The 23,824-nt window shown below is 49.2% G+C and overlaps 1 protein-coding gene across 2 annotated transcripts in view; it reads right to left on the minus strand.

Moving 5' to 3' along the window:
- Nucleotides 1-4,739: 4,739 nt before the first annotated feature.
- Nucleotides 4,740-23,824, minus strand: part of CRMP1 (collapsin response mediator protein 1) — a 66,659-nt gene continuing 47,574 nt past the window's right edge. For both annotated transcript variants that reach the window (XM_036854015.1, XM_036854016.1), the window contains exons 9-14: nucleotides 22,010-22,166; nucleotides 18,993-19,134; nucleotides 18,142-18,312; nucleotides 11,970-12,149; nucleotides 9,075-9,240; nucleotides 4,740-5,763 (exon numbers count right to left, since the gene is read on the minus strand). In XM_036854015.1, the coding sequence (XP_036709910.1) occupies nucleotides 5,672-5,763; nucleotides 9,075-9,240; nucleotides 11,970-12,149; nucleotides 18,142-18,312; nucleotides 18,993-19,134; nucleotides 22,010-22,166 (908 nt within the window). In that variant the 3' untranslated portion in view covers nucleotides 4,740-5,671. The remainder of the gene's footprint in view (nucleotides 5,764-9,074; nucleotides 9,241-11,969; nucleotides 12,150-18,141; nucleotides 18,313-18,992; nucleotides 19,135-22,009; nucleotides 22,167-23,824) is intronic.

The raw sequence follows: 23,824 nt of genomic DNA on the forward strand, positions 1-23,824 counted from the left end.
CTGCATGAACACAGCACACCCAGGGCCGGGGAGAGGGGAGGAGCAGCAAGAAGACCCCGAGGACACATCTCAGCCGCCCTCCCTCCATCTGGGTTGTGTCCCCAGTTCTTCTTATGGGCTGTAATGGAAGGAGGTGAAAGTGGAAGGGGTTCATGAATGATGATATATTGAAGAGTTTAGTGGATTAATTTCTACGCACATTTAGCCTCTCTGATCTGGTCTGAGCTGCTAGGATGAAGCCGATGTGGTATATGAGGTCAACAGAGTCTCCAGCCAACCTGGGGTTTGTCTTGCGTTCATCACCCCGGGGCTGGTATTGCTGCTGATGCAGAAGCCTCCTAACTGCTCCTGATCTTCCCTCCTGCCCTGCCCCACCCTCCTCTCATCTGTCCACACTTCCTAAAACACAGATCTGACTGCAGCTCTTTAGTGGCGTTCCCTTGCTCTTAGGAGAAAAAGCAAACTCTAACATGGACCACAGGGCCTTGCGAGATCTGGTATCCGCCACCCCTCCAGCCCAGCTGATGCCGTTGCCCCCATCCAGCCTCTGTCTCCTCTCACGGCCTCATAGGTGCCACACCCCCTGCCTACCACAGGGCCTTGGCACATGACAGTCTTCTGTCTGGAACCCTGCTGCCCCCTCCCATCCCCTTTGCCTCATTAGCTCCTAGCCATTGTCCACATCTCAACAGGGCTCACTCACGACTTCAAGAGCCACCCCTGCCCACCTTGATAAGATCAGACCCCCCTCTTTCGCTCTTAAGAACTGTCTGTATATTTTGTTGCTGGGATGGGGGAGGGGATGGTAGATACATTGCTTTATTTCTCATCCAAGTTTGGAACCGGTTGAGATAGAGGCAAAGCAGCCACAGAGATCTGCATGTCAGCTCTATAACTGATGAGGCCAGATTGGGGGACCCTGTGTCCACAAAGAGCCTGCTCATGCTTACCCCTGAACTAAACTGCCCGCCCCCAACACAGACAGAGATGTGGCCCCGGTCACAGGCTTCTACCATGGGGACACCCCCAAAACACATTGAGAGGAGTGGCGAGGGGGCCCAGGTTTGGTGGGGGGGTTAGGGTGGGGTGGGAGGATGGGAGGGTGTCTGAAACTTGTACATTTGGGCAAGGAGAGTTTCATAAAAAGCCAATAAAATTACAAAAGGTATAAAAGAGAATACTGTATATGTTTAGAATGAGAGACGAGAGCAGAACAAATATTCTTAGAACCTGATGAACTCCACAAAATCACAAATAAAAAATATAATTTTTTAAGTCAATGAATTGCCTAACCCACTTCTGTAATACTTTGTTCTAACATTTCTCCACTCACTGTTGTGTGCATCGGATACCTAGATTTCCATAGACCAGTTTCTGGCTCTGCACACTTGCCTCAGTGCTCCTTCTCCTCGTTGCTGGGCACACTTCCGGTCTGGGCGCACTTCCGGTGCCAGGTGCCACGGGACGCATTTGCGTCGTGTCCCCTGGCCTGCGCTCCGTGTCACGATGCAGGGGAGTTGGCACAGGGGGTGGCCATTTGTGCCTGGGCTGGCTGGAATTACGTCCACTGGACACATGCCCATCCCCACTGAACCCAACTCAATCTGCCCTAACCCAGATCCCAGATACGCCCGTGGCCTCCCAGTGTCACCTGATGAGCGTCACTAACTTCGTGGTAAGTTTGCATCCAAGGAAGTGTGTCCTGAGGCTGGTCATCTCCGTGGAGGGAGGAAGGGAGCCACTTAGCACTCTCAGTTCTGAAAAGTCGGGTGCTTTCCCTCTGTTGGGAAGAATGAGTGAGACAGAGGCCAGGAGAACCTCCACATTTCTCCCCCAGAGAGCGGACGCCCCTCTCTGGGGGACATGAGGAGTGGGAGATGAGCATTCTCTACTCCCTGCAAAATGTTTCCTTTATAGCAGCACTTAGCATGGTGTGTAATTAGATGCTTTGGGTAATAAGTTGGTTAATATCCGACCTTCCCCCTGGAATATATACCCACTGCTTTCCCCTACTAGCACGATGCCTAGTACTAAATAGGCACTCCTCGTACACTGGTGGAAGGAAAAATGTAGGGAAGGAGGGAGGAGGGAAATTTCATTTTGGTAGAAGCCCTTTTTGTTCAGGAATCTTCTTCTTGCTCTCTTGCTCCATGAATTGACGTCACTGAAGGAAAACTTGAAGCCAATGACACCAAATGTACTGGCATTTACTGGGACACCAGACCCGACTTACATTGCATGGATTGAAAGCTCACTGGCTTCATGTTGGTAGCTTGAAATTGACTACAGTGAGAGTACTGGCACCATAGAAGTTAGCAGACACTACAAACTGGGGCTCCCACCCCAGCCCAGCCAAGCTCAGTGTCCAATGTTTATTTAGCAGTGTACCTCAGGACCACTGGGTTAGAAGACCATGCACTGTGGTCACCCTGGTCTACAACCAAGGCTCTGCTGCCGCTTAATGAGGGAAAGGATGGTCTTTTCAATAAATGGCACTGGGTCAATTGGATTCTATATGGAAAAAAAGCAAGCCTTGAGCCCTATTTTACACTGTGTACAAAGATTAATGAGAGATGGGTCATAGACCTAAATGTGAAAGATAAAACTTCTAGAAGGAAACTCAGAAGACTATTGCGGTAGCAGAACAGTGCCCCCTCCCCAAGACTTCCACATCCTAATTCCTGGAACCTGTGACCATGCTATGCTCTCTGCAAAGGGGAAGTAAGGGTGCAGATGAATGAATAGAAGAATAGATAGCCTTCCCCTAAAGCTCCCCACCTCCTCCTACCATTTCAAGAGATGAATGAAAAGAACGTTACTTACAAGGAATGCTGCAGCTCAGCCTCCTAGAATTAAGGCCTGTCTGTCTTGCAGCTACCAGGACCCCTGTGCCTGTGCCTCTTGGGAACCTAATGTAGGACAGGGGTGCTGGCGACCTCAGCAGGTGATGCCAACTGGGCGGTGGTCCGGTGGCTTGGCGGCCGGGCAAAGGCCCCATCAGAGTCGGTCCTACAGGGAGGATGTTAGGGCTGCTTCCGCTTCAGCATCTGCTCCCTGATGGGCTGGGGGGTGATGCGGGAGAGAGGAAGTGCATTCCAGACAGCAGGGTGGGTAACTGATTGTTGCCGACTTTACTCTTCTGGAAGTTTCTGCATTGTCCTCTAGTAGTCCCAATGGGCCAAGGCCAAATATCAAGTCATTACCCTCCATTCTTGATCTTTCTTAATATTTAGCTTTGTTTCAAGAAAATCCATAACTGACCCTAAGCCACCACCTCTCTGGACCTTAAAGTATCCTAACCCAGTGAGGGTGTGGGGAGAAGACACTAAAAGCATAAAGTAGACGTACACCCATCCAAAGCCATCCTGCCTCAAATGACAAAGCTTGGCAGTTAGAAGCAAGGAGCTTTGGACATGTGGGTCCTGGATTTAAATATTGGCTGTGCCACTTCTTGTGTGATCTTAGATGAATTATTGACCTCTCTAGGACTCATCTGTAAAAGATGTTAATAATAGTGCCTACCTTACAGAGCACCTGACATGTAGCATGTGCTGTACAGATAATGCTGCCATCATTATCACCACAACCACCACCACCATCACCATCATCACCATCACCATCACCATCATCATCACTATCATCAGCAGCATCACCATCACCATCATCAGCATCATCATCATCACCATCACCATCACCATCAGCAGCATCACATGACATCACCATCACCATCATCACGTGACATCACCATCACCACCATCATCATCACCATCATCATCATCACCATCAGCAGCAGCATCATCACCATCAGCAGCAGCAGCATCACCATCAGCATCATCACCACCACCATCATTATCACCATCATCATCATCAGCATCATCATCACTATCATCAGCAGCATCATCACCATCAGCAGCAGCATCATCACCATCACCACCATCATCATCAGCAGCAGCATCAGCAGCATCATCACCGTCACCATCAACAGCATCATCACCATCACCATCACCATCAGCAGCAGCATCACCATCATCAGCAGCATCATCACCATCACCACCATCAGCATCAGCAGCAGCAGCAGCATCACCATCACCACCATCATCACCATCACCATCAACAGCATCATCACCATCACCATCACCATCAGCAGCAGCATCACCATCATCAGCAGCATCATCACCATCACCACCATCAGCATCAGCATCAGCAGCAGCATCACCATCACCACCATCATCACCGTCACCATCAACAGCATCATCACCATCATCATCATCATCACCATCATCACCATCATCATCACCATCAGCATCATCACCATCATCACTACTAACTGGTAATCAAGACAAACAACTTTGAGGTTTTACTCCTCCTTAGAATGTATACCTCCCATGGGACTGAAGGTCAGAAATGTGAAGTTTAGGAGCTGGGCACTTCCAATCTGAGGCAGTCTGACCCACATAACACACAGGAAGAGACAGCACACCAAGGAAAGGCTGGGCAGGAGGGAAGGGACATGATGTGATTTCAACCTATTTCACAGAAGCCCTTGGCCGGCCATCGTCCTCCTATTCTCATCCTTGTTCTCATGACCTAACACTCCCCAAATCATGACTGGCTCCCTCTCCTCCCTCCTCTGCTGCCCCGACTACCAAGACTAACAAGAGCGAGTCCTGGCGAAGCAAGCACCACTGTCCACTGCTACAAAGGGGAGCACAAAGCATGAGCACCTGAGCAGCCATCACTTAAATGCAAACACCCCAGTCAGGGAGTGGGCCATTTATTTTCTTTATTTTTTCACAAGCGCTGAATTCAGAAATAAGAGTCACAATAAGTCAGCTGTTAAGTAAAAATGAGGGTGATTACAAAGGAAAACTATGTACAAAACTTTAAAAATCTGACGGCCTCGTCATCCGCCTGGGAGGGACCAGGACACGGGCACCGGGAGCAGCTGTGGCCACACCGTGGTCAGCCCTGAATGAGGGTGGGAGACCCCTTTCTGAGTGTGAACCTGGCTAGGCCTGCAGCCTGGAACGGGCTGGAAGGACACACACAGACCGGAAAGACGTCATGGCGAGTTACAGGTGCCACGGAGACCAGGGTTCCTGACACAGGACGAGAGTGATGCTTCTCTGGCGGTGGGGCGGGCTTCCTTCTCGTGTAGACCTGGGGGAGGGGATGATGAGGACACATCTTCCTGCTATGAGTTTTGGAGCTGCCCCCGAGGGCTTGAGGTCTGGGCTTCGTGTCTATGTAGGGCCGCGGCTGTCTTCTGTCGGACGCACTCACAGACTCGCAGACGTAACTTAGTAACATGCATCAACTATCCTAGAACAGCTACAGGGGTGCAAGGGAACCACTCAGAGAACCGTGGAGCCCGTGGCGTCAGAAGTGGGAGGGACAGTACAAGACGAGGCTGGAACCTGTGTTCACTAAGGAGGGGCCTGGAGACGCCATGCTCTGAGGTGGACTCAGATGAACACACGACTGTGGGCAAGGGATTTCCAAGCAAACACACCACACTAGTACCACTTCTTCCTAAACCAAAAAGGAAAGAACATCATTCCATTTTCCCCCCATCAGTACCAAACGATACTGTGGGTTTCCAAACACTGACAGGGCAAGGGATGGACATCCTTCCCAGAATCCTTCACACTCGCTCATCCACGAGTCGCCTTCACCCGAGGCTGGTGATGTTGGAGCGGCCACCAGGGGGTGCCACGATGCGGTGGCCGGTGCGCCGGGGGTTGTTGTCATCTATCTGGGCACCTGGAAGAGACAGAGCCAGTCACTCCAGCGAGATCTGCTGACACCAGCTCCATGTGCTGCTCCCGCGGGCTGGGTGCCCTCTCATGTCATGTGCCCCAGCCTCTGGGACGCCGAGCCCTCGTCTCAACACGCCTTCCATCCTCACCATCCTTCAGCCCAGGATGACCTCTGGGAAGGCTCCCTGACCTCCACGGGGTCCGTTGCTCCCTCTTCTACGCCCCCCCAGGCCCCGGGGCCACCCTCCTGCAGCCCTGACCACCCTGTGCTCTTTCTTGTCTGGCTTCATGTTCTTGAGACAAGTGGGCAAACACTTACTGAGTGCCTACTGTGTGCAGGCGCAGACTTGGTGCTTTAACATGTGCTGCTGAATTCAGGGCTCACAGCAATCCTATGAAGGGGGTGTTGTTTTAGCCCCAGTTTACAGATGAGGAATTTGAGGCCCAGGTCACGCATTGTAAGGGGCACCACTGGAGGGCAGGGAAGCCAGGATCGTAGCCCCACTGGTTTGTCCCCAAAGCCCCAGCTCCTACCACACACTCACAACGACACTTGGCAGTGTCCATGGTTCCCAGAGTGTTTTATGTGCTATGCGTGGGAGCACACATATGTGCATTTGTATATTGTGTGCATGTGTGTGTGTATCTGTGCATGTGTGTGCACACGTGCGTGCTTGTGTGTGAACACTTGGAGCTGGATTTACCCACCCTGTTTGTAATGGGCAGGTCTGCGTGGGGATGGGGGGCGGCCTTGTTTGTTTTAAATCTGCAAAGCCAACCATCCACTCCAATCTCACGCATTCTCTTGCAGTTAAAGAAAGACTTAAAATTGGAGCACTAAGCTCAGTGCCTGGCGCTCAGTGAATATGTATTAAATGAAGACTGGATGACGGATAATGCTGGGAAGGAGGGATGTTGTGGAGAGGGGTCCAGTCGGGAGACTTCATTTCCAGCGCAAAAGGTGCCTGGAATTTGGGTAATTTGGAGTCAGACAATCTCCTCTCCTGGCCTCATTTCCTTTTCTGTAAAATAAGAGCCGACTCCTATCCACAGTATTGTGTAATCTATTGCCTCAAACCACAGGATCAATTTTATGGCAAAGCAGGTGTAACAATGAGCACACGACAACAGGATTCACTGGATTCACCGTGAACCTCATTGATCGGAAGAAGCTGGCCTGATACGAAGTTGGGATGGTCTACATTGAGAGCTCTGCTAGGCTGCCTGCTAGGGTCAGGCACTGCCTCCCAGGGTACAATATGTGTACTGAACCAATGCCCGATATTCGATGTTATGTTCCCAGGAACCAGGAGGTGGAAACTGGATTATCCCCTCTCACCATCACTCCCAATGACTTCACCAAAGAGGAAATTTTAAATAAACACATGAAAGATGCTGAACCTCATAAGGAATCAAAGATTTACCAATTAAGACTTCAATGAAAACAACAGTGACAAAAATAACTAGATGAGGTCCTTCTACCTCTGACTTTATATGATCTGTGTAAGTCACAATGAATTTGGTTTAGAGTACTGACTTTGATTTTCTCTCATTGTTTCATTGATAGACAGTGTGTCTTCCTGGACCCAGAAATCAGGCCAAGTGCTTAATATCTTTCTACCTCATAAGCATCTGTACCTTGCTTGGTTACATACCAGGTACTTTGAAAATACCTGTTGTACAAAAGGACAGTACTTCAGTAAACCATGCTATGTCTGTATGATGTAACCTCACTCAGATATTTAAAAGGACATCTGTGAAGTCCATCCTGATGTTGGAAAGTGTCTGTGCAGTTGGTATCCAATGGAGTCACCTGCGAAACTGCTGAGGGGCTGGGCAAAGGCAGTGCTGGGGCTTTATAGAGAAGTGGGTGCTGAACAGGGAGAAGGATGGTTGGGGGACACTTCCTGCAGACTTTCCATTTCATTGTTTTTTTGCTGTTCTAAAAGGGAGGGAATGTCTCTCTGCATTTAATTGCAATCGTGAATTGCATGAGACCAGAGATCCAGTGTGCAAACTCCCCGAGAGGTTGTGTGTTGTCACACACAGACAGTGTTCCAAGCATTGCAACCAATCCCTGTTCTGCTGATTGAGCATCAGATGAAATACTCCAGTTGTGTTTAGGGTCCATTTGTGCAAAAATATTAGTTTTCTTTAGACACTGGATCACACGGTGTGGGAGAAACTCTTCCATGACAGGCTCAGGGAAAGTGAGACGGACTGGACTGGGGGACCCTCTGATTCATGCTCCCCACTGCGTAATCCCTGAATGGATGGTAGGTTGTCACCCCCGCAATTTAAACTGGTATTTCATCTTCTCTCTGCCCCTTCCATTCTCTCTTTTGCCAACTACATCGCCTTTTCTGTTTAAATGTCCTTCACTCCTGCTGGACCAGAAGTCAGCCCATTGAGGAAACTCAGCCCTGTTTTTACAGCCCATGAGGTAAGAATAGTTTTTTGCATTTTTAAATGGTTCCATTTCAAATGGTCTTAGATATTGCCTCTTGGCTCACAAAGCTTAAAATATTTACTACCTGGCCTTTTAAGAAAAAGTTTGCTGACCTCTAGAATAGACTGAGCCTGCCCAGCTATGTCTTATTTCATCACCGTATTCCTGGCACCTAGCACAGCATATAACTCATGCTAACACCTCAAATATTCGAAATTCCAAGGCAATGTCCCGAAAGGTGCACACCTGCCCTTGTGTGGCGATCTGATGAAACTGCAGACACACGTCCCAAGAGCCTTCAGAAAGTCTGAAGGACCACGTGAACTTTTGATTTTGTCTGCACACATTTGTTGAGCACCAAGTCCTGGCATTTTGACGCTAAATGTCTTGGAGCCTTAATTTCCTCCTTAAAGAAACAGGAATAATACCACTCTACACACAGGGCGGTTGTGAAGATGAAACAGTCATGAGTTATGAGTGTGCTGAACTACCATGGATGGCTGAAGACCCGACCCAGAACGTACATCCAGCAAAGGCAGCTACCCTGATTCCCCTCTCCACACATAGCTTCATGGGTAAGAGTGTAAAATGTCCCCAAGAGTGTTAAGGAAGAGCCTAAGGACAATTTTCAGGCAGACTCTTCATAAACCAGGGTCAGGTATCTCTGTGCTGCTCCCACGGACCCTCTCTGCTCTCTGACCTCCCCCAGCCCTCTCTGCTCAACCGCAGGAGGGGAGGGGAGGGGAACCCACACTCCCATCTTTGGCTCCTCATCGAGTGCCTGAGGCTGAGGGTCCATTTCTCAGGAGTTCAGGGCTCTGGGAGCCACTGTGGGGTGGGGAACCTTGGCCGCTGTAGTTTCTTACCTGATAAACTGAAGTTGGACTGGTGGAGGTTTCTGATCGGTGGAGGCTGGTGTTTGGAAGGCGAGGATTTGACAGAAGGAGCAGGAGTTGCATATTTGGGTGTGGCTGGCACCTCATACACAGGACCGTCATACATGCCCCTGGGAACCCCTTGCAACCCAGAAACCTAAACAGAGCACAAGAAGAGCAACTGATTGACAAGATGCACGTATGCATTCCCGTGTGCAGGAGAGTGACCATGGTCTCCTCGGGGATACACACATGTACACACAAACATGCACACACCTGCTTGTACACACACCACACAAGGCACCCGCTCACACATGCATACACATGTGCACAGGCGTACACATATGCATGCACACAAACGTGCAACACATACATATGCATGCACACCCCCCCACACACTCCACACATGTGCATGTACATGCACACACATGCCTGCACACACACTAATATGCATAGTACACAACCGCATGCATACACACAATTCACACATGTACGTGCACACACATGCCTGCATACACACCAACATGTTTAATATACACACTAACATATATAACACACACACATACAATCCAACACACATTCATAAAAAGACAGGCAAGTGCACACTCACGTGCATACACACATATACATACACACACAAGCACAGACACATACACAGCTTCGTGCAGGAGGACTCCAAAGCTATTTCCAAGAGGAAAACACTTCCCTGACACCCTCACAAGGACCCTTGAATCGGGGACTGGTGGCATCACGGGGTCATCTTCATCGTGGATTTGAGGGCAGGTAGTTTGGGAGGTGATCCCGCAAAGGAGGAGGGAGAGAGGAAGGGAGAACACCCACCACAGGGAGAGAGAATGAGAGGGCGGCCTCTGAGGGCACCTGGCTCAGGGCTACTGCAGGGAGCAAACCTCCTGGACCCCAGGGGGGATGGGACACAGCACACAGCCTCCATCCCCGTGGGTTGAGGGTTGTCCTGGGAGAGAGAGCCATGAGGCAAAGAAGCCAAAAGCTGCAGGGGCTCGGGTGGGAGGCTGGTAGCCTGCTGGTGAGCTCAGAGCCAGCCAGGGGAGTGTGGGCGTCCGTCCCAGGCCCTGGGAGACAGAGTGTGGCCAGGAACACGTGCAGGTTCCCACTGTTGAGTCAGTGACAGTGCCCCGACCCCAGCTTCACGTCCCTCTTCCCCTGCACAGGTGACAGCGCCCGACCCCAGCCCTAGGCTCCCTCCTCTACAACAAAGGGGTCCTTTTTCAGCACCAATATCAAGGGCCCAGAGCTGCTTGGTGATAACCCATCCTCTGCCCCCAGCAGCCCTGCTGTCCTGACGCCCTGGGACCTCATTGTCTCTGCCCCATCCCTCTTAATACCTGCTTCCTGCGCCTCTGGGCTTCCCTGGTTCCAGCCGGTTCCAAGCCTGTGTTCCTGGCCCCCAGTTCCCTTCAGTGACCTCTGAACTCAGCTTGGCCAGATGTAGGTTCCGGGGCAGGGCCTGTCCCCCACCTGGCCTGGCCTCTGTGCTCTGTCCTCAGGTATGCGGGGAGGGTGGCCCTGTGCCAGGGGACCTGTCCGCCTGGCCACCACAGATCACGTCTTGGCATCGAGGTCAGGCATCCACCTCTCACAGATGCCGTTAACCACAGACCTCAGGTTCAAACTGATTTAGAGGGAATGAAGCCAGCCAAGGTGTGTTTCTGCCCCCTTGGTGGGTGTCCCAAACAGGAGTTTACACAAGTCCCTTTGTCTCTCAGCAGCCTGCTGTGGCCACATCGCTATCCCTGGCCATCTTTCGGATCTAACTTGCTAATTCTCCATGTCCATCATTTCCCCATCTGACGCATAACATCTGTGCAATTTGGTATCCTTGACCTGGGATGCTACACTTTAAGGCATAGAGAGGGACAGTAAACAGACACAGAGCATTGTGATGGTTGGCCTGGGAGTCTGGGAATGCCAGGAGGTCTCTGGGCTCTTGCATCTAAATTGCTGGCACTGGTGCCACTTATGAAGCACAAGAAGAGTGGGACCATACACAGGTGGGCACACATGCACACACACATATACAAGCACATAAGCGAGCACAGGAGCACATACACACAGGAGCACCACGTGCATATACACATACACCCATGCACATACACACACAGACATACACATACACATGCACATACACAAATAAAGCTGGGCTTTCTGGCAGACATCAGCCGTTTTAGTGCGGGAAGCAGGTTGTCATGGTGATGGGAGGTACTTAATTAGGGAAGATGATTGATCACAGATGGGAGTCTTTCTGAAGCATGAGCCAACTTCCTCCTCTGAACTGGACTGGAGATGGGACACAGCCTGTGCCTACTCCATGCCCTTTGACCTCCTGAGTCCACGCTAAGACTCCTCAAGAAAAAGAGGGGAAGGAGGATGCAGAATAGAAGGGGAGCAAGAAGGAGAAAACAGGGCAGATCGAAGGGAGTCTAGATGCAGTTCTGCCACCCCTCGAGTGGGCTAGGGCGGTTTATTTTTACCAAACGGCACTAAGGGCTTCAGAGCTCTCCCAGCCGTGTGATGCTGGACAGTCCTGCACTGCTTTGAGCGCCAGGGTTCTGAACTGCAGAAGGAAAGTCACGACACCTAAAAGAGGGGGTGGTGAAGACCTCCCCGCAGGATGATGCAGGATGTGCGTCCTGGCTGGTGTACTCCCAGGACTCTTCCCATCACCCCACGTGCACAACCCTTTACAGTTGGCAAATCCCTGGCACCTCCTCGGTCTCGTCTGGTCCTCACTCCAGCCTGAGACGCAGGTAGGTCACGTCCCAGCTCATCTGACACGTGAGGGAGGGGAGGCTCGTGCAGCTGTGACATTTGTTCGCTCTGCACACGGCAGACCCTGGCTCCACATACCTTGTTCCTGATCCTGACGCGCTGGTAGAGGTACTCGGGGAAGGGCTTCCTCGGGATGAAGTGGCCCACGCCCTTGTTGACGTTGACGTTGCCGTCCTCAAAGACGATCTTGCCCTGGCTGATGACCACCAACGGGGAGCCGTGGCACTCCATGCCTTCGAAGATGTTGTACTCCACAGCCTGCACGGCAAGAACCACGGGCTTTTATCCAGCTTCCAAGGCTTTTCTCCGCATTAGCCCTGTTCATCCCAATGGTGATTCTGCTACACATCCTATCACAGGCATTTTCCAATGCTTGTTCTTTCTGGAAAACACCTTTAGGACCGTGTAATATTCTTTTGTACACTTTCATTTGCATAATCAGCCCCTCACGGTTGGGCTTTTACGTTGCTGGTGGTTTTATATAATCTAACTAATATCGTCTGGGGCATGGTGAAAGTGAATGGGGCTCCTGGAGTTAGGCAATGAAGCCACTCTGACTATAACTGAACATTTTGGGGTCTTCTTTTAAAAACATTTTCTTTCATTTTTCCTAAAATTAAATTACTGGGTCAAAGGACATGAGCTTTTTGAAAGGCTGCCAAATTATTTTCTGAAGGCATCGGACCGATTGACGTGACATCGGCAGTGGGGGAATATTTCATAATTTCATGTCTATGAAATCCCCTCCGGCACTAGGTAAAGTCATTTTTATTTATTTATTTATTTACTAATTTGAAAGACAAAACATTTCCTAGAATATATGCATTCCTTTCATTAGTCCTAAAGTGAATACAACTGCCACCAGCCAAACTCTTTGATTATTCAAAAAGTAGGTAAAAATACGGTAAAAAGTCGAACGGCACAAAAGATATATATAATTTTAAAAAGCAGGTCTCTCTTTGACCTCAGACTAAGATGCCTGCCTCACACTGACCTTTCTGGAACCCCAGATATTTTCTGTGCGTGAGTAACTTTCTCATGTTCCAAGCGCTCTGGACAGTTTCACCTTAGTTTTTCTCCTTACCTCAGAGAATGCTCCCCATCAGCGAACGTTCCCGTGTCGTCGGTTAAAAATGTTTTGATATTCCTTAAACTGCTGCACTGGATTCCACCCCAGGGACATACTATCATTTACCTATCCAATTCTCAGGGACAAGCACGTGGGTCTTTGCCCTGCTTTTGCTAAAAAAGCACAATAAACACACTTGAGTGTCCACACCGGCATGTGTGAGTATCTTCGTAGATGTGGACTTTGGGGCAAAGCGTAAACGGATTATAACTTTGACAGATTTGCCTTCCAAAAAAGGCAGCGTTGATTTCCATTCCCGACAAAACTCCATGAGTTTGTCAGCATGCTAGTTCCACCTCAGCTCCATCCTATTAAACCCCTGCATCTCAGACACTGGCGCAGGTAAAAACAGCATCTCACTGCAGTGATTTGTATTTGAGATCGGATCTGTTTTTAAATGAATAGAAACCCTTTGTATATTTCTTCTTCTGTCACTGCGTTTTTGCGCCCTGTTCTATTAGGTTCTTGGTATTTTCCTTAATGGTTTCTAAGGACATATTCAATGTTAAAAAATCTCTCCCTTTGTTTGTCCTGTGTATTGCCAATACTGTGTATTACCAAACTTCCCTGTCTGTCCTCTGCCTTTTGATCTCATAAAGTAATAAATATTATCATTTGCTGCAATATAGAGGGTTTTTTTTCTTGGTTTAATTTGTATGTAGTCAGTGGTCAAACAGACCAATCTTCTCCTTTTATTTTCTAAGTTTTGTGTCTTGCTCAGAAAGGTCTTCTCCCCTTCAAAATGATCATTTTTAAAAATGTGTTTTATTCTAGTCCTTTTATAACTTTATTTTATTTCAATCTTCCACCCATTTTGAATTAGTTTTGTGGTCAAGAGTACAGCAGCCGCCTAGCCCTATGAGCCGGGTATTCAAACACAATTGGTTGAATAACTGTCTTTGGGTAATTTTAACAGTCTCCTTTGTTGAAACCAAACTCTCATATATGCGGTCGTCTATTGCCTGGCTCTCTTTTCTCTTCTGCTAATACCAAACTGCCTCAATCATTGTAGCTTTATAATATGATTTAATAACTGGGATGATTAGCGTTCTCTCTTTAGTTTTCATTTTCTTAGAAATGTTTTGGCTATTCTCAAATTGTCCATCTAGGAACTCTGTTTTTCTAGTTAAAAAACAATTCCATTCCATTTTCTGATGCGATGACTTCAAGTAGTTTATAGATTAAATGAGAAAGAACTGATGTTTTTACTCTACTGAATGTTTTTAGCATAAAAGGACTTGCGCTTATGGAACTTTTTAGTTTTGATTGTTATTAGAAACAGGATTTTGATTTCCATTCTGTTTTTCAAAGTGCTCTTTAATTATCTCATAGAAAAGGTATCAATTCTTTATATTGATTTGGAATCAGCTGATGGATTCTCTTATTGTTTTTGATGGTTTTTAGGTGCGTACTCAGGGCTTCGGGGAAACAATCTGTTGATTTTTTTACAAACAGCTGCTAATACTATGCTTTAGACTCTTTGTGGCTGCTGCCTCCCAGGCCCCAGGCAGAAGATCTGTTTTCAGTTTTAACATGAGCTCATCTAACACTTCCTGAGTCACCCTGAAGTGACCCCGCTAGGCAGTAATTTACAATTTTGCTGAAGGCCAAATGTGGATTGTAAATACTGAAAGGCAGTGCAAGAAGCAAATCACTCACCTCCCAGTCCAAACTAGACAACTGCCCAACTCACTCAGCGCAGCATGGTCTGTTAGTTGCCTTCTTAGTGGAAGGACACATTACACGCCACAGTGGCATTCCTCAATTGGGGAATTCTTATGAGGCTCAGGTTATATTACCCACAGATGTCACGGTCTATATTTCACAACGACATGGAGTTTTTGGCTGTTGTTGTTTGTTTAATTTTTCTATTTCTGGCCACGCCGCATGGCTTGCGGGATCTTAGTTCCCCGACCAGGGATCGAACCCGTGGCCTTGGCAGTGAGAGCACAGAGTCCTAACCACTGGACCGCCAGGCAAGTCCCACAACCACATAGAGTTTTAAAAGCTAATTGTTTCTTGCGTCTCCCTCCCACCCTCCCTATCCCACAGGGATATATGTACATGTATAGCTGATTCACTTTGTTATAAAGCAGAAACTAACACACCATTGTAAAGCAATTATACTCCAATAAAGATGTTAAAAAAAATAAATAAAAGCTAATTGTTTCATTTCCTAAAGGTACTTATGAACAATGTAAAAACTCAAATAATACAAAAGACTATGACTTAAAAAACTGTTGTGTCTCCCATCCTGGAGCCCCAGTTCCCCAGTACCTCTCCCAGGAAGCAACTACTGTGCCTCAGTCTTTTATGTCCTATAAAAGATAGCCTGACACTGGCGAGTGGATAAGCATGGTATATGTTTATATCCATCAGTGGATGAATGTGGTTTAACCAAGCAGTGGAAGATTATTCAACCATAAAAAGGAATGGACTGATACCTACTACAGCGTGGATGGGCCTCCAAAACATGATACCAGGTAAAAAGAAACCAGAAACAAAAGGCCACATACTGTGTGATGCCATTTATAGGAAATGTCTCGAATAAACAAATCCAGAAAGAAAGCAGATTTGTGGTTGACAGGGGCCTGGGGAGGAGGAATGGAGAATAATTGCTGACGGGTATTGGGTTTCTTTCTGAGGGGATGAAAACGTTCTGGAATTAGTAGTGGTGATTGTACAACTTTCTCAATATACTAAACACACTACTGCATTGTACATTTTAAAATGGTGAAATTTATGTCACGTGAATTATATCTAAACATAAAGAGTGTAAAAAACCTAGGTAGTCTATGGACATACAAGCATGTATGTGACCTATGGTGTGATACTTTGAAGCAAATACTTTTCCCATGAAGATATGAAAGAGTAAAAGTTGTGTTCTTTTTACAGAAAAGTAGATTTAAATTTTTAATCACCGATCAAGATATAAGAAATGATTTTCATCATCAAAAGGAAAGTAATGTTTTTAAAACTGAAAAAATAAAACCAACCTCTAAGACAGCATTTTTCAATCCATGTTCTGAAAAACATTCGTTTCCTGCACTATGTGAATTGCATTGCTTTAAACAGAGAAAATGGAACAGACAAAAACGCTGTGGCCAATTGGTCTCACGGCATCCTGAACTGTCCTCTTCTTATTATGAAAATCATTCAAATCTGGCTTGGGACAGAGAGGGCACGCTTTTCAAGTTTAACGAATCTGAAACATTCCTTCTCACATGGGTAATCTCAGGTATGTGACTTATTATTACGGGTTCAATTGTCCCCAAAAAGGTATGTTGAAGTCTTCACCCCCAGTACTTCAGAATGTGACTGTACTTGGAAATAGGGTCATTGCAGATGTAATTAGTTAAGATGAGGTCACACTGGGGTAGAGTGGGCCCTAAAGCCAATGACTGGTGTCCTTATAAGAAGATGATAAGACATAGGGAGACGGCCAGAGACTGGAGTGACGCGTCTACAGACCAAGGATGGCCGGCGACACCAAAAGCCAGGAGGAAGGCACGGAACAGATTCTCTCTGCCTTCAGGGGAGCCCGGCCCTGCTGACACCTTGATTTCAGACTTCAGGCCTCCGGAACTGTGAGAAAATCAATTTCTGTTGTTTCAAGCCACCAGTTTGTGGTACTCTGTAACAGCAGCCCCAGAAAACTAATACACGTATCTTCTCTCTGTCCATTTTCTTACTTATTAATAAATAACAACATACCTAACTTAGAAGGTTATTGTATTAAGTGAGATGATGCATGGAAAATGTAAGCACAGAGTAACTACAAGATAATATTTGATAATATTTGGAGTTTGATAACAATTGGAACCCCTGCTCCTTGACCCAGGCGTCCTCTTCTTCCCTGGACCACAGCAGCCTTGTGAGCTGACACCACTGGGGAGCAGCGTGCCTCTCCTGCCTTCCCAGACCCCACCTGGTCTGTGCACATCACCGCATCCATAGTAATTAAAACGGAGTCGTGTGTCGGCTGGGCGGTGAGTGTGGAGAACAGGATACACCTTTCCCCAGGGGAGGCTACCTCAGGCTCATTTCCTCCTGACCTGTCCCCAGGGAGGGGGCTGAGGGAAGCCAGCCTGTCATCAGGGAGCTCTGGTTATTTTAAGAATGACCACTGGTTGATGAGCTGGACAGACCTCCCTGTCCCCAGGCCATGGGTCTTGTGGCCAAGGGGGACCTGGGGGCCACACTCATGAGCTGCTACAAGTGGTCCTTGTCACTTTCTCTTAAGGCTTCCTCGTGCCTGCTGTTCTGTCCCCATGCACGTGGTCTCGCCCCTCACCAGCAAGGGACCACTGGGCTGGGGAAAGGCAGCCGAGGGGGGTGAGGTCTCCCATCGCAGAGTGATGCTGTGTGCACACGCTCTGCCTCCCAGCCCACGCCCTGTAACAGACTTTGGTGAACCAGGGACCAGGCTGAGGACTCTGTGTCTTGTGAGTGTGAACAATTAACCTGGACCCAAGACCACTGCTGACCATGCAGAGTGGGTCTGAAGCGAGCACTTAGGGAGGGAAAGATGTCCTACGTCTCTCTGCATCCTTAGAGGTTTGCTGGATGAGTGAAGAAATCAAGGGCATGTAAGACACAAAGGGCAGAGAAAACCCACACCCATAGGCTTGGGGGTTTGAGCCCGGGAGAGTGTGCACGAGTCAGTCCAATCCTTTCCTTTGATGACTGCGAGCCCAGCCCCAAACTGAAGTAGGTTTCTGATATTGCAGATCAAACCCTCTCCAGCTTGATAACTAAATTGGAGAAAGAATCTTGGACCTTATACTTCCCCTCTCTGAGCCTGATGGCTTACTCCATGGAATTAGGAGCAGTCAGCTGTTTAAGAATGCATGCATCTGTAGATAGGAGCCCCAGAGAGAGAGAGAGAGAGAGAGACGTGGGAGAGACACATGCAAGAACAGCTTAGTTGAGCCTGCTCCAAACCCTTCTCCCAATCTCTCCAACTGGAGGAGAAATCTGAAAGACGGAGTCACGCCAGATATCAGATCACATTCTAGTTGGAAAATTCGTAAGTTATTTTTAACCAGAGGCTTCTAAAATGATTGCAGAGCAAGAATTGCTCACCCAAGCCAGGAGTGTCACTAATAAACCGGGACTTACCGACTTGTGACTCTTGGCTGTTATGGTCTTCACCTTGTCAGGGTCCCAGATGACCACGTCGGCGTCCGAGCCCACGGCAATCCGCCCTTTTCTGGGGTACAGGTTAAAGATCTTGGCTGCATTCGTGCTGGTAACAGCAACAAACTGGTTCTCATCCATTTTGCCAGTAGCCTGAAGGCAAGATCCATTGGTGAAAAGAGCATCTCATAACAGGACCAGAAGGGGCAGACAGGCACAGATCTAAACCAGCCAACCAGAGTCCTTACAAGGACTCTGGAATTTTCTCCTCTCCCTGTGGAAACCAGGCTGCCCTGAAAGAGCGCCAGAGGCCTGGCTTCATCAGAGCGGAAACGTAATTAACCGTTCAGAGGTGTGATGACATTTCCACAATGGCCACCCTGACATCTGGTCAGTTTCATTGGGCCCAAGTTTAACAGAAAATAAAAAGATCTACCGTTTCAAGTGAGTGATCAAGGTGTGACCTGGGGCTTCCTTACGCAACAGGGAGCCTCCATGCCCGCTCTCAACCCCAAACCCGAACACACACACGGTTTACAAAGTCATCTTTACGTGGACTAAGATGTGGTTCAAAACAAAACAAAACATTTTCATCCTTAAAGACTAAAGGACAGCTGCTGTCACATCCGCAAATGCAAAGGACACCACAGGACTCGCGCTGCTTTCTTAAGGGTCACATGTTTTCCGTGAGCCCTCCTAGTGAGTTCTGCTTCTGCCTCAAAGTAAGAAGGGAATTTTAAGAACCAGAAGTGCATAATGCATGGCTTTGATGGGCAAGAGGGCCAGGAGGGGTGTTTCTAGAATATTCCAGGAGGGAGACGGCGCCGCCTTACCACTGCCTTGTCCCAGACCACGGTCATCCGCTCCTCTATCCCGTTGACGCCCTCAGGGATCAGAGTGAAGTTGTCCTTGCCCACCGCCTTCTGGGCAGTGCTGTAGGGACAGTGGCCGCTGCCTGTGACCTGCAGGTCTCCACTGGCAAAGACAGAACAGGGTGGGGTTCAGACACCCAAGGAGGCTGTGAAACTCAAACCCCACAGAGATCTGGGGCACATCACAGGCCTTACTGAGTGACACCGGAAGGCCCTGTGGCCTTTGGTGTCTTGTTGAAGACTGGAAAGAGGCCTGTGCATCGGGAGAGGGTTCTGTTTGAGTGTGGGCTCCAGCTGGTCCAGGTAAGGCTCTCCGGGTCAGCCTCCTCCTCCTCCTGCCCTAAAACGCTCTGATCCTGGGCAGTGGGTCTGTTCTTTCACCCCCCAGAGAGAGCCCACAGGGCCTCAAGATGCTGCAGGCATCTGTGAGGAGAGACTTGCTGAGAACAGAAGATGCTAGAGGCCAACAGAGTGACTCTGCTTCCATGCATCTCACTACACCCCTGAACAGCCCCTGATGCAATTTGACTTTGCAAATCCAACGGGTCTGCTTTTAAATCCCAGAATTGCCACCTCCTGGCCAGGCAAGTCACTCCTCTTTTCTTCATGTGTAAAACGGAAAAGAGAATGGAACCTTCCTTCCTGGATCACCCTGAGGAGACAATGAGCTACTTGCCTGGCACACGGCAGGCGCCAAAGATGCTAACTCCCTGCTTCCCTCTCCATCCTCCACCTCTTCTCTTTAAAATCGAGTGCCCGGTGAATTTTATGTTATGTGAATTTTATCTCAAGGTTTAAAAAAGAAGAAAAAAAACTGAGTGGAGCCAATGAATGAATGGATGAGTGACTGAATGAATATATAAATAAGTGACTGAATAAAACCCAGCCTCCAGCACGTGCCTGTGTGTCTCACAGAGTCACAGATGTTCGTGCTGGAAGGATGGTCATGTCCCTGGCCTCGTGTCTCCGCCAGGTTACATGGGAAACCATAATGTGCTGACCTTGGTCTCCCTCTGTAAGGCTGTTGATGTAATAAGGCCTGGCTAATGTTTCTGTGCTGTGCCCGAAGGACAAAATGCTATTCACTGGTTGTAGCAAAGTGACACAGGCTCACTGGCTTTGCTTTTCTGTCACTCAGGCTTTGGAGAGAAAATACTCTGGGGCTGTATGATGAGTCCCTAACTGGCATCTGAGTCAATGGAATAAGTGGAGCTTTATTTTGTGATTTTCAACGAGGGCAGAGGCCAGCCTCCACTTCGGGGCCCCAGGCCATGTTAACAATCATGTAGTCGTACAGAAATATATTTGGATGTGACATTCACTCATTTATTCAACAAAGGTGTGTTGCACACTTCCTGTGTCTGGCATGGTCTTAGGCAAAGGGGATGCATCTATAAGCAGAAAGAGACAAATTCCTATGTTCATTAGCTGACATTCCAGTGCACGGTGGGCGGGGGGCGGGAGTCAGGAACATACGGTCAGGAGAATGAGAATTAGGGGGAGGTGGAGGGGTGATGGGGTAGCGCTGGGACTGCCGTTTTTAAGAAGATGATCAGAACTATCTCACTGAGAAGAAATCTTCCAGCAAAGATCTGAAGTTGGCAGAGAGCAAACCGCAAGATGACGAAGAAAAGAGTGCTAGGCGGGGGTAGGGTGAGTGCAAAGGCCCTGTGGCACCATCCTGCCTGGGGTCTATAGTTAGCGTGACAGCAGTGGGATGGACCGAGGGAGCCACGGGGAGAAGAGGACCAGGCGAGGTTAGTGAGGAGTGCGGGCAAGATCAGGCCCGGCCTTGAGGGACATCGTGGGGACTTGTGTTTCACTTTGAGAGGAAAGGACCCTGGAGGTCTCCTGGCAGAGGGCTGGCTTGGTCTGATTTAGGTTTTAAAATATCTGAGCGTCTTTTGAGAACAGATTGTGATGCGATAAGGGTGTGGAAGGGGCAGTACGGAAATAGAGAGGCTTGTCAGGAGGTGAGAAATGATGGCCCTTGAGCCAGGATGGCTGCAGCCAAGGAGGCGAGAAGCAGCCAGATGCCAGGGCCTTTGGTCCGTGTCCTGCCATCTCCTGAGATGGGCAAGACTGTGGGAGCAGCAGCTTCATGGGGGAAGACGGGGGGTTTGTTTTGGACTTGGAGCTGCCCACCAGACATCAGGCTGCAGACGCCAGGTATGTCATGGGCTGCTGCAGTGCAGCATTTAGGGAAAAGGAGAACACACCCTCACCCCCTTACAGTTCCTTCTGATTAGAAGTCCCACCTTATTCTCGCCCCTCAGGGAAACTCTTATGCATCCCCTAGCTCTGGGCCTGATGTCACTTCCTCCAGAAAGCCTTCCAAGCTTGCATCTCCGCTTCCAGAGCAGCCTGCACACCTCACCGCTTAGCCTTCTCCCGTGGCCTTAAGTGTTCTTCCCTCACACTGGCTGATGGCAGAGAAGGGGTTAAAGTAGCTGTGCTCCTACTGTGTGCAGGAAGCAGAGTGTAATGCAGTGGCCGCTGTGAACCCTGAATTCCAGGCCTTTTACCTACGCTGTCTCACACCCACCTCTGCAGTAGGTACTGTATTCTCCCCACTTTGCCCAGGCGTCAACTGAGGCAGAGATATTACAGGTTATGTGACATGGCCAGGGTGACACAGCCAATCAGGGGTTGAGGCAGGATTAGGATCCTGGTCTCACATTCCTAATTCTGGGTGTTTCCCAATACACCACAGTGCCAGGCACACAGAGGTGCTTAAATATCACTGAATGAACGGGAGGTGACCTATAAACATGAATGGAGCGGTTACTGACTCGAAGGCCCTCAGTCCTGCTGTAAACAACCCAGGGTTTTGCTCTGAGGTCTCCCGGGCAGCCAACCCAAGGCCCCTTCCCAAGTGTGTCTGAATCAGATCTGATTTCCTATCCTTCAACCCTCCGTTCCCAGAAGTCCTGCCCCCCTGCCCAGGCCCACGAGCCCGCCACCCCCGGGGCTCTCACCAGGCCAGCAGGGAGGTCAGGTAGTCGGGCGTGGTAGGGTCCGGGCTCAGGGGAGGGGAGGTCACGAAGGCCGCCGCCTTGGCCCAGTTCTTGCTCCAGTAATGGGTGCCATCCGTCCCCAGACTGGCAGCGATGGGCTCGCCAAAAACGAGGGGGCCTTGGGAGGCAAACACAAACACGCATGGTTGAGAGTGAATGGTCTCTCACGGGAGATGCAGGTGCAGGAAAGTAGAATCTTGAGGCTGGAGAATGAGACTGGGGATAAATCGCCCATTCTTCCCCCAGGCTTCACCACACACACACCCACCCCAGAGCCCCAGCTCCTCGGCCACCAGGCACTCAGCACCCCGCTGTCCTGCTCAGCAACCTTTTGGACTGTGAATGCTTTTAGCATTTGGATTTGACTATTTTTGACTATTATCTCTTTTTACGATGCTCAGCCAAAGCACAGAGACCTGACGTGCTGTCTCGGTTTGGATTCCGCCAAAAGCAGATCTTCAAATGAAAAATCGAGTTCAAGAGTTTTATTCGGAGGTGATTCCAGGAAACAACTCAGTGGGGATTGAGGAAGTGACATAAGGCAGAGAGAGAAGCCAAGGAAAGATGAGTTATCACCGAATCGTGGCCTTGGGCACGCGCAGCTCAGTGCACTGGGGACCCCGGCAGCCTCAGAGCCATCCCACCCCACAGGGGCCAAGGGGCCAGGACGTGCGGCCACCAACCCACTACTGGAGGGCTCCTTTCTGAGCATTCACTTTCCCGAAAGTCCAGCTTGCCTTCCAGGGAGTGGGCCAGAGGTGTTTCTGCCAGAACAAAAGCCCAGGGGCAAAGTCTCAGGCTTCCCAGTGAGAATCCCCGCAGCAGAGAAAGTGCCAAGGGGACAACGTGGGCCCAGGGTTCTGTGGCATCAGTCCGAGGCCACCCTGCTGGCAAGCGGGAGGCAGGCTTTGGGCTCCAGCAGCCTGGCTCTGGGACGGCAACTCCCAACAGCACAGCAGTGCTGGGACTGCTCTGGACGGTTCTGCCCAAGACAGCGGCCACCAGCCTCACGTGGCCCTGGAGCCAGGAAACAGGGCTAACGCGACTGAGGAACCAACTTAAAAATTGTACTTAACTTTACTTAAATTGAAATAGCCATGAGAGGGTGGTGGTCACTTTATTTCTCGGCAGCTCCAGGACCTGCAGGCTTAGCTCCCCGGCATGCTTACTGCTGCTTCCAGATTCTTGTTACCTCCCTGAGCGGCAGTTTCCTCATCTCTAACCTGGGGCTGGTCCTCAGCAAGCTGTGCTAACCTAGATCACTCTCTGTACAATGCCTCTACTCGTCAGCTTGCCCTTAAAAATACTAAAACTGGGCTTCCCTGGTGGCGCAGTGGTTGAGAGTCTGCCTGCTAATGCAGGGGACGCGGGTTCGAGCCCTGGTCTGGGAAGATCCCACATGCCGCGGAGCAACTAGGCCCGTGAGCCACAACTACTGAGCCTGCGCGTCTGGAGCCTGTGCTCTGCAACAAGAGAGGCCGCGATAGTGAGAGGCCCACGCACCGCGATGAAGAGTGGCCCCCACTTGCCGCAACTAGAGAAAGCCCTCGCACAGAAACGAAGACACAGCCATAAATAAATAAATAAATAAATAAATAAATAAAATATTAAAAAACAAAACAAAAAAACAAAACAAAAAAACCCCCACTGTGTTTGTGGTATTTGGAAAAAAAAAATACTAAAACTAGGTATTTGGAGTTCAACGCTGCTCTGTCCCACACGGAAACCACCAGCCACATGTGGCTTTCAGGCATTTGGTCTGTGTCGAGATGTGCT

This window comes from Balaenoptera musculus, chromosome 5 (assembly GCF_009873245.2).
Source record: "Balaenoptera musculus isolate JJ_BM4_2016_0621 chromosome 5, mBalMus1.pri.v3, whole genome shotgun sequence".
Taxonomy (NCBI): domain Eukaryota; kingdom Metazoa; phylum Chordata; class Mammalia; order Artiodactyla; family Balaenopteridae; genus Balaenoptera; species Balaenoptera musculus.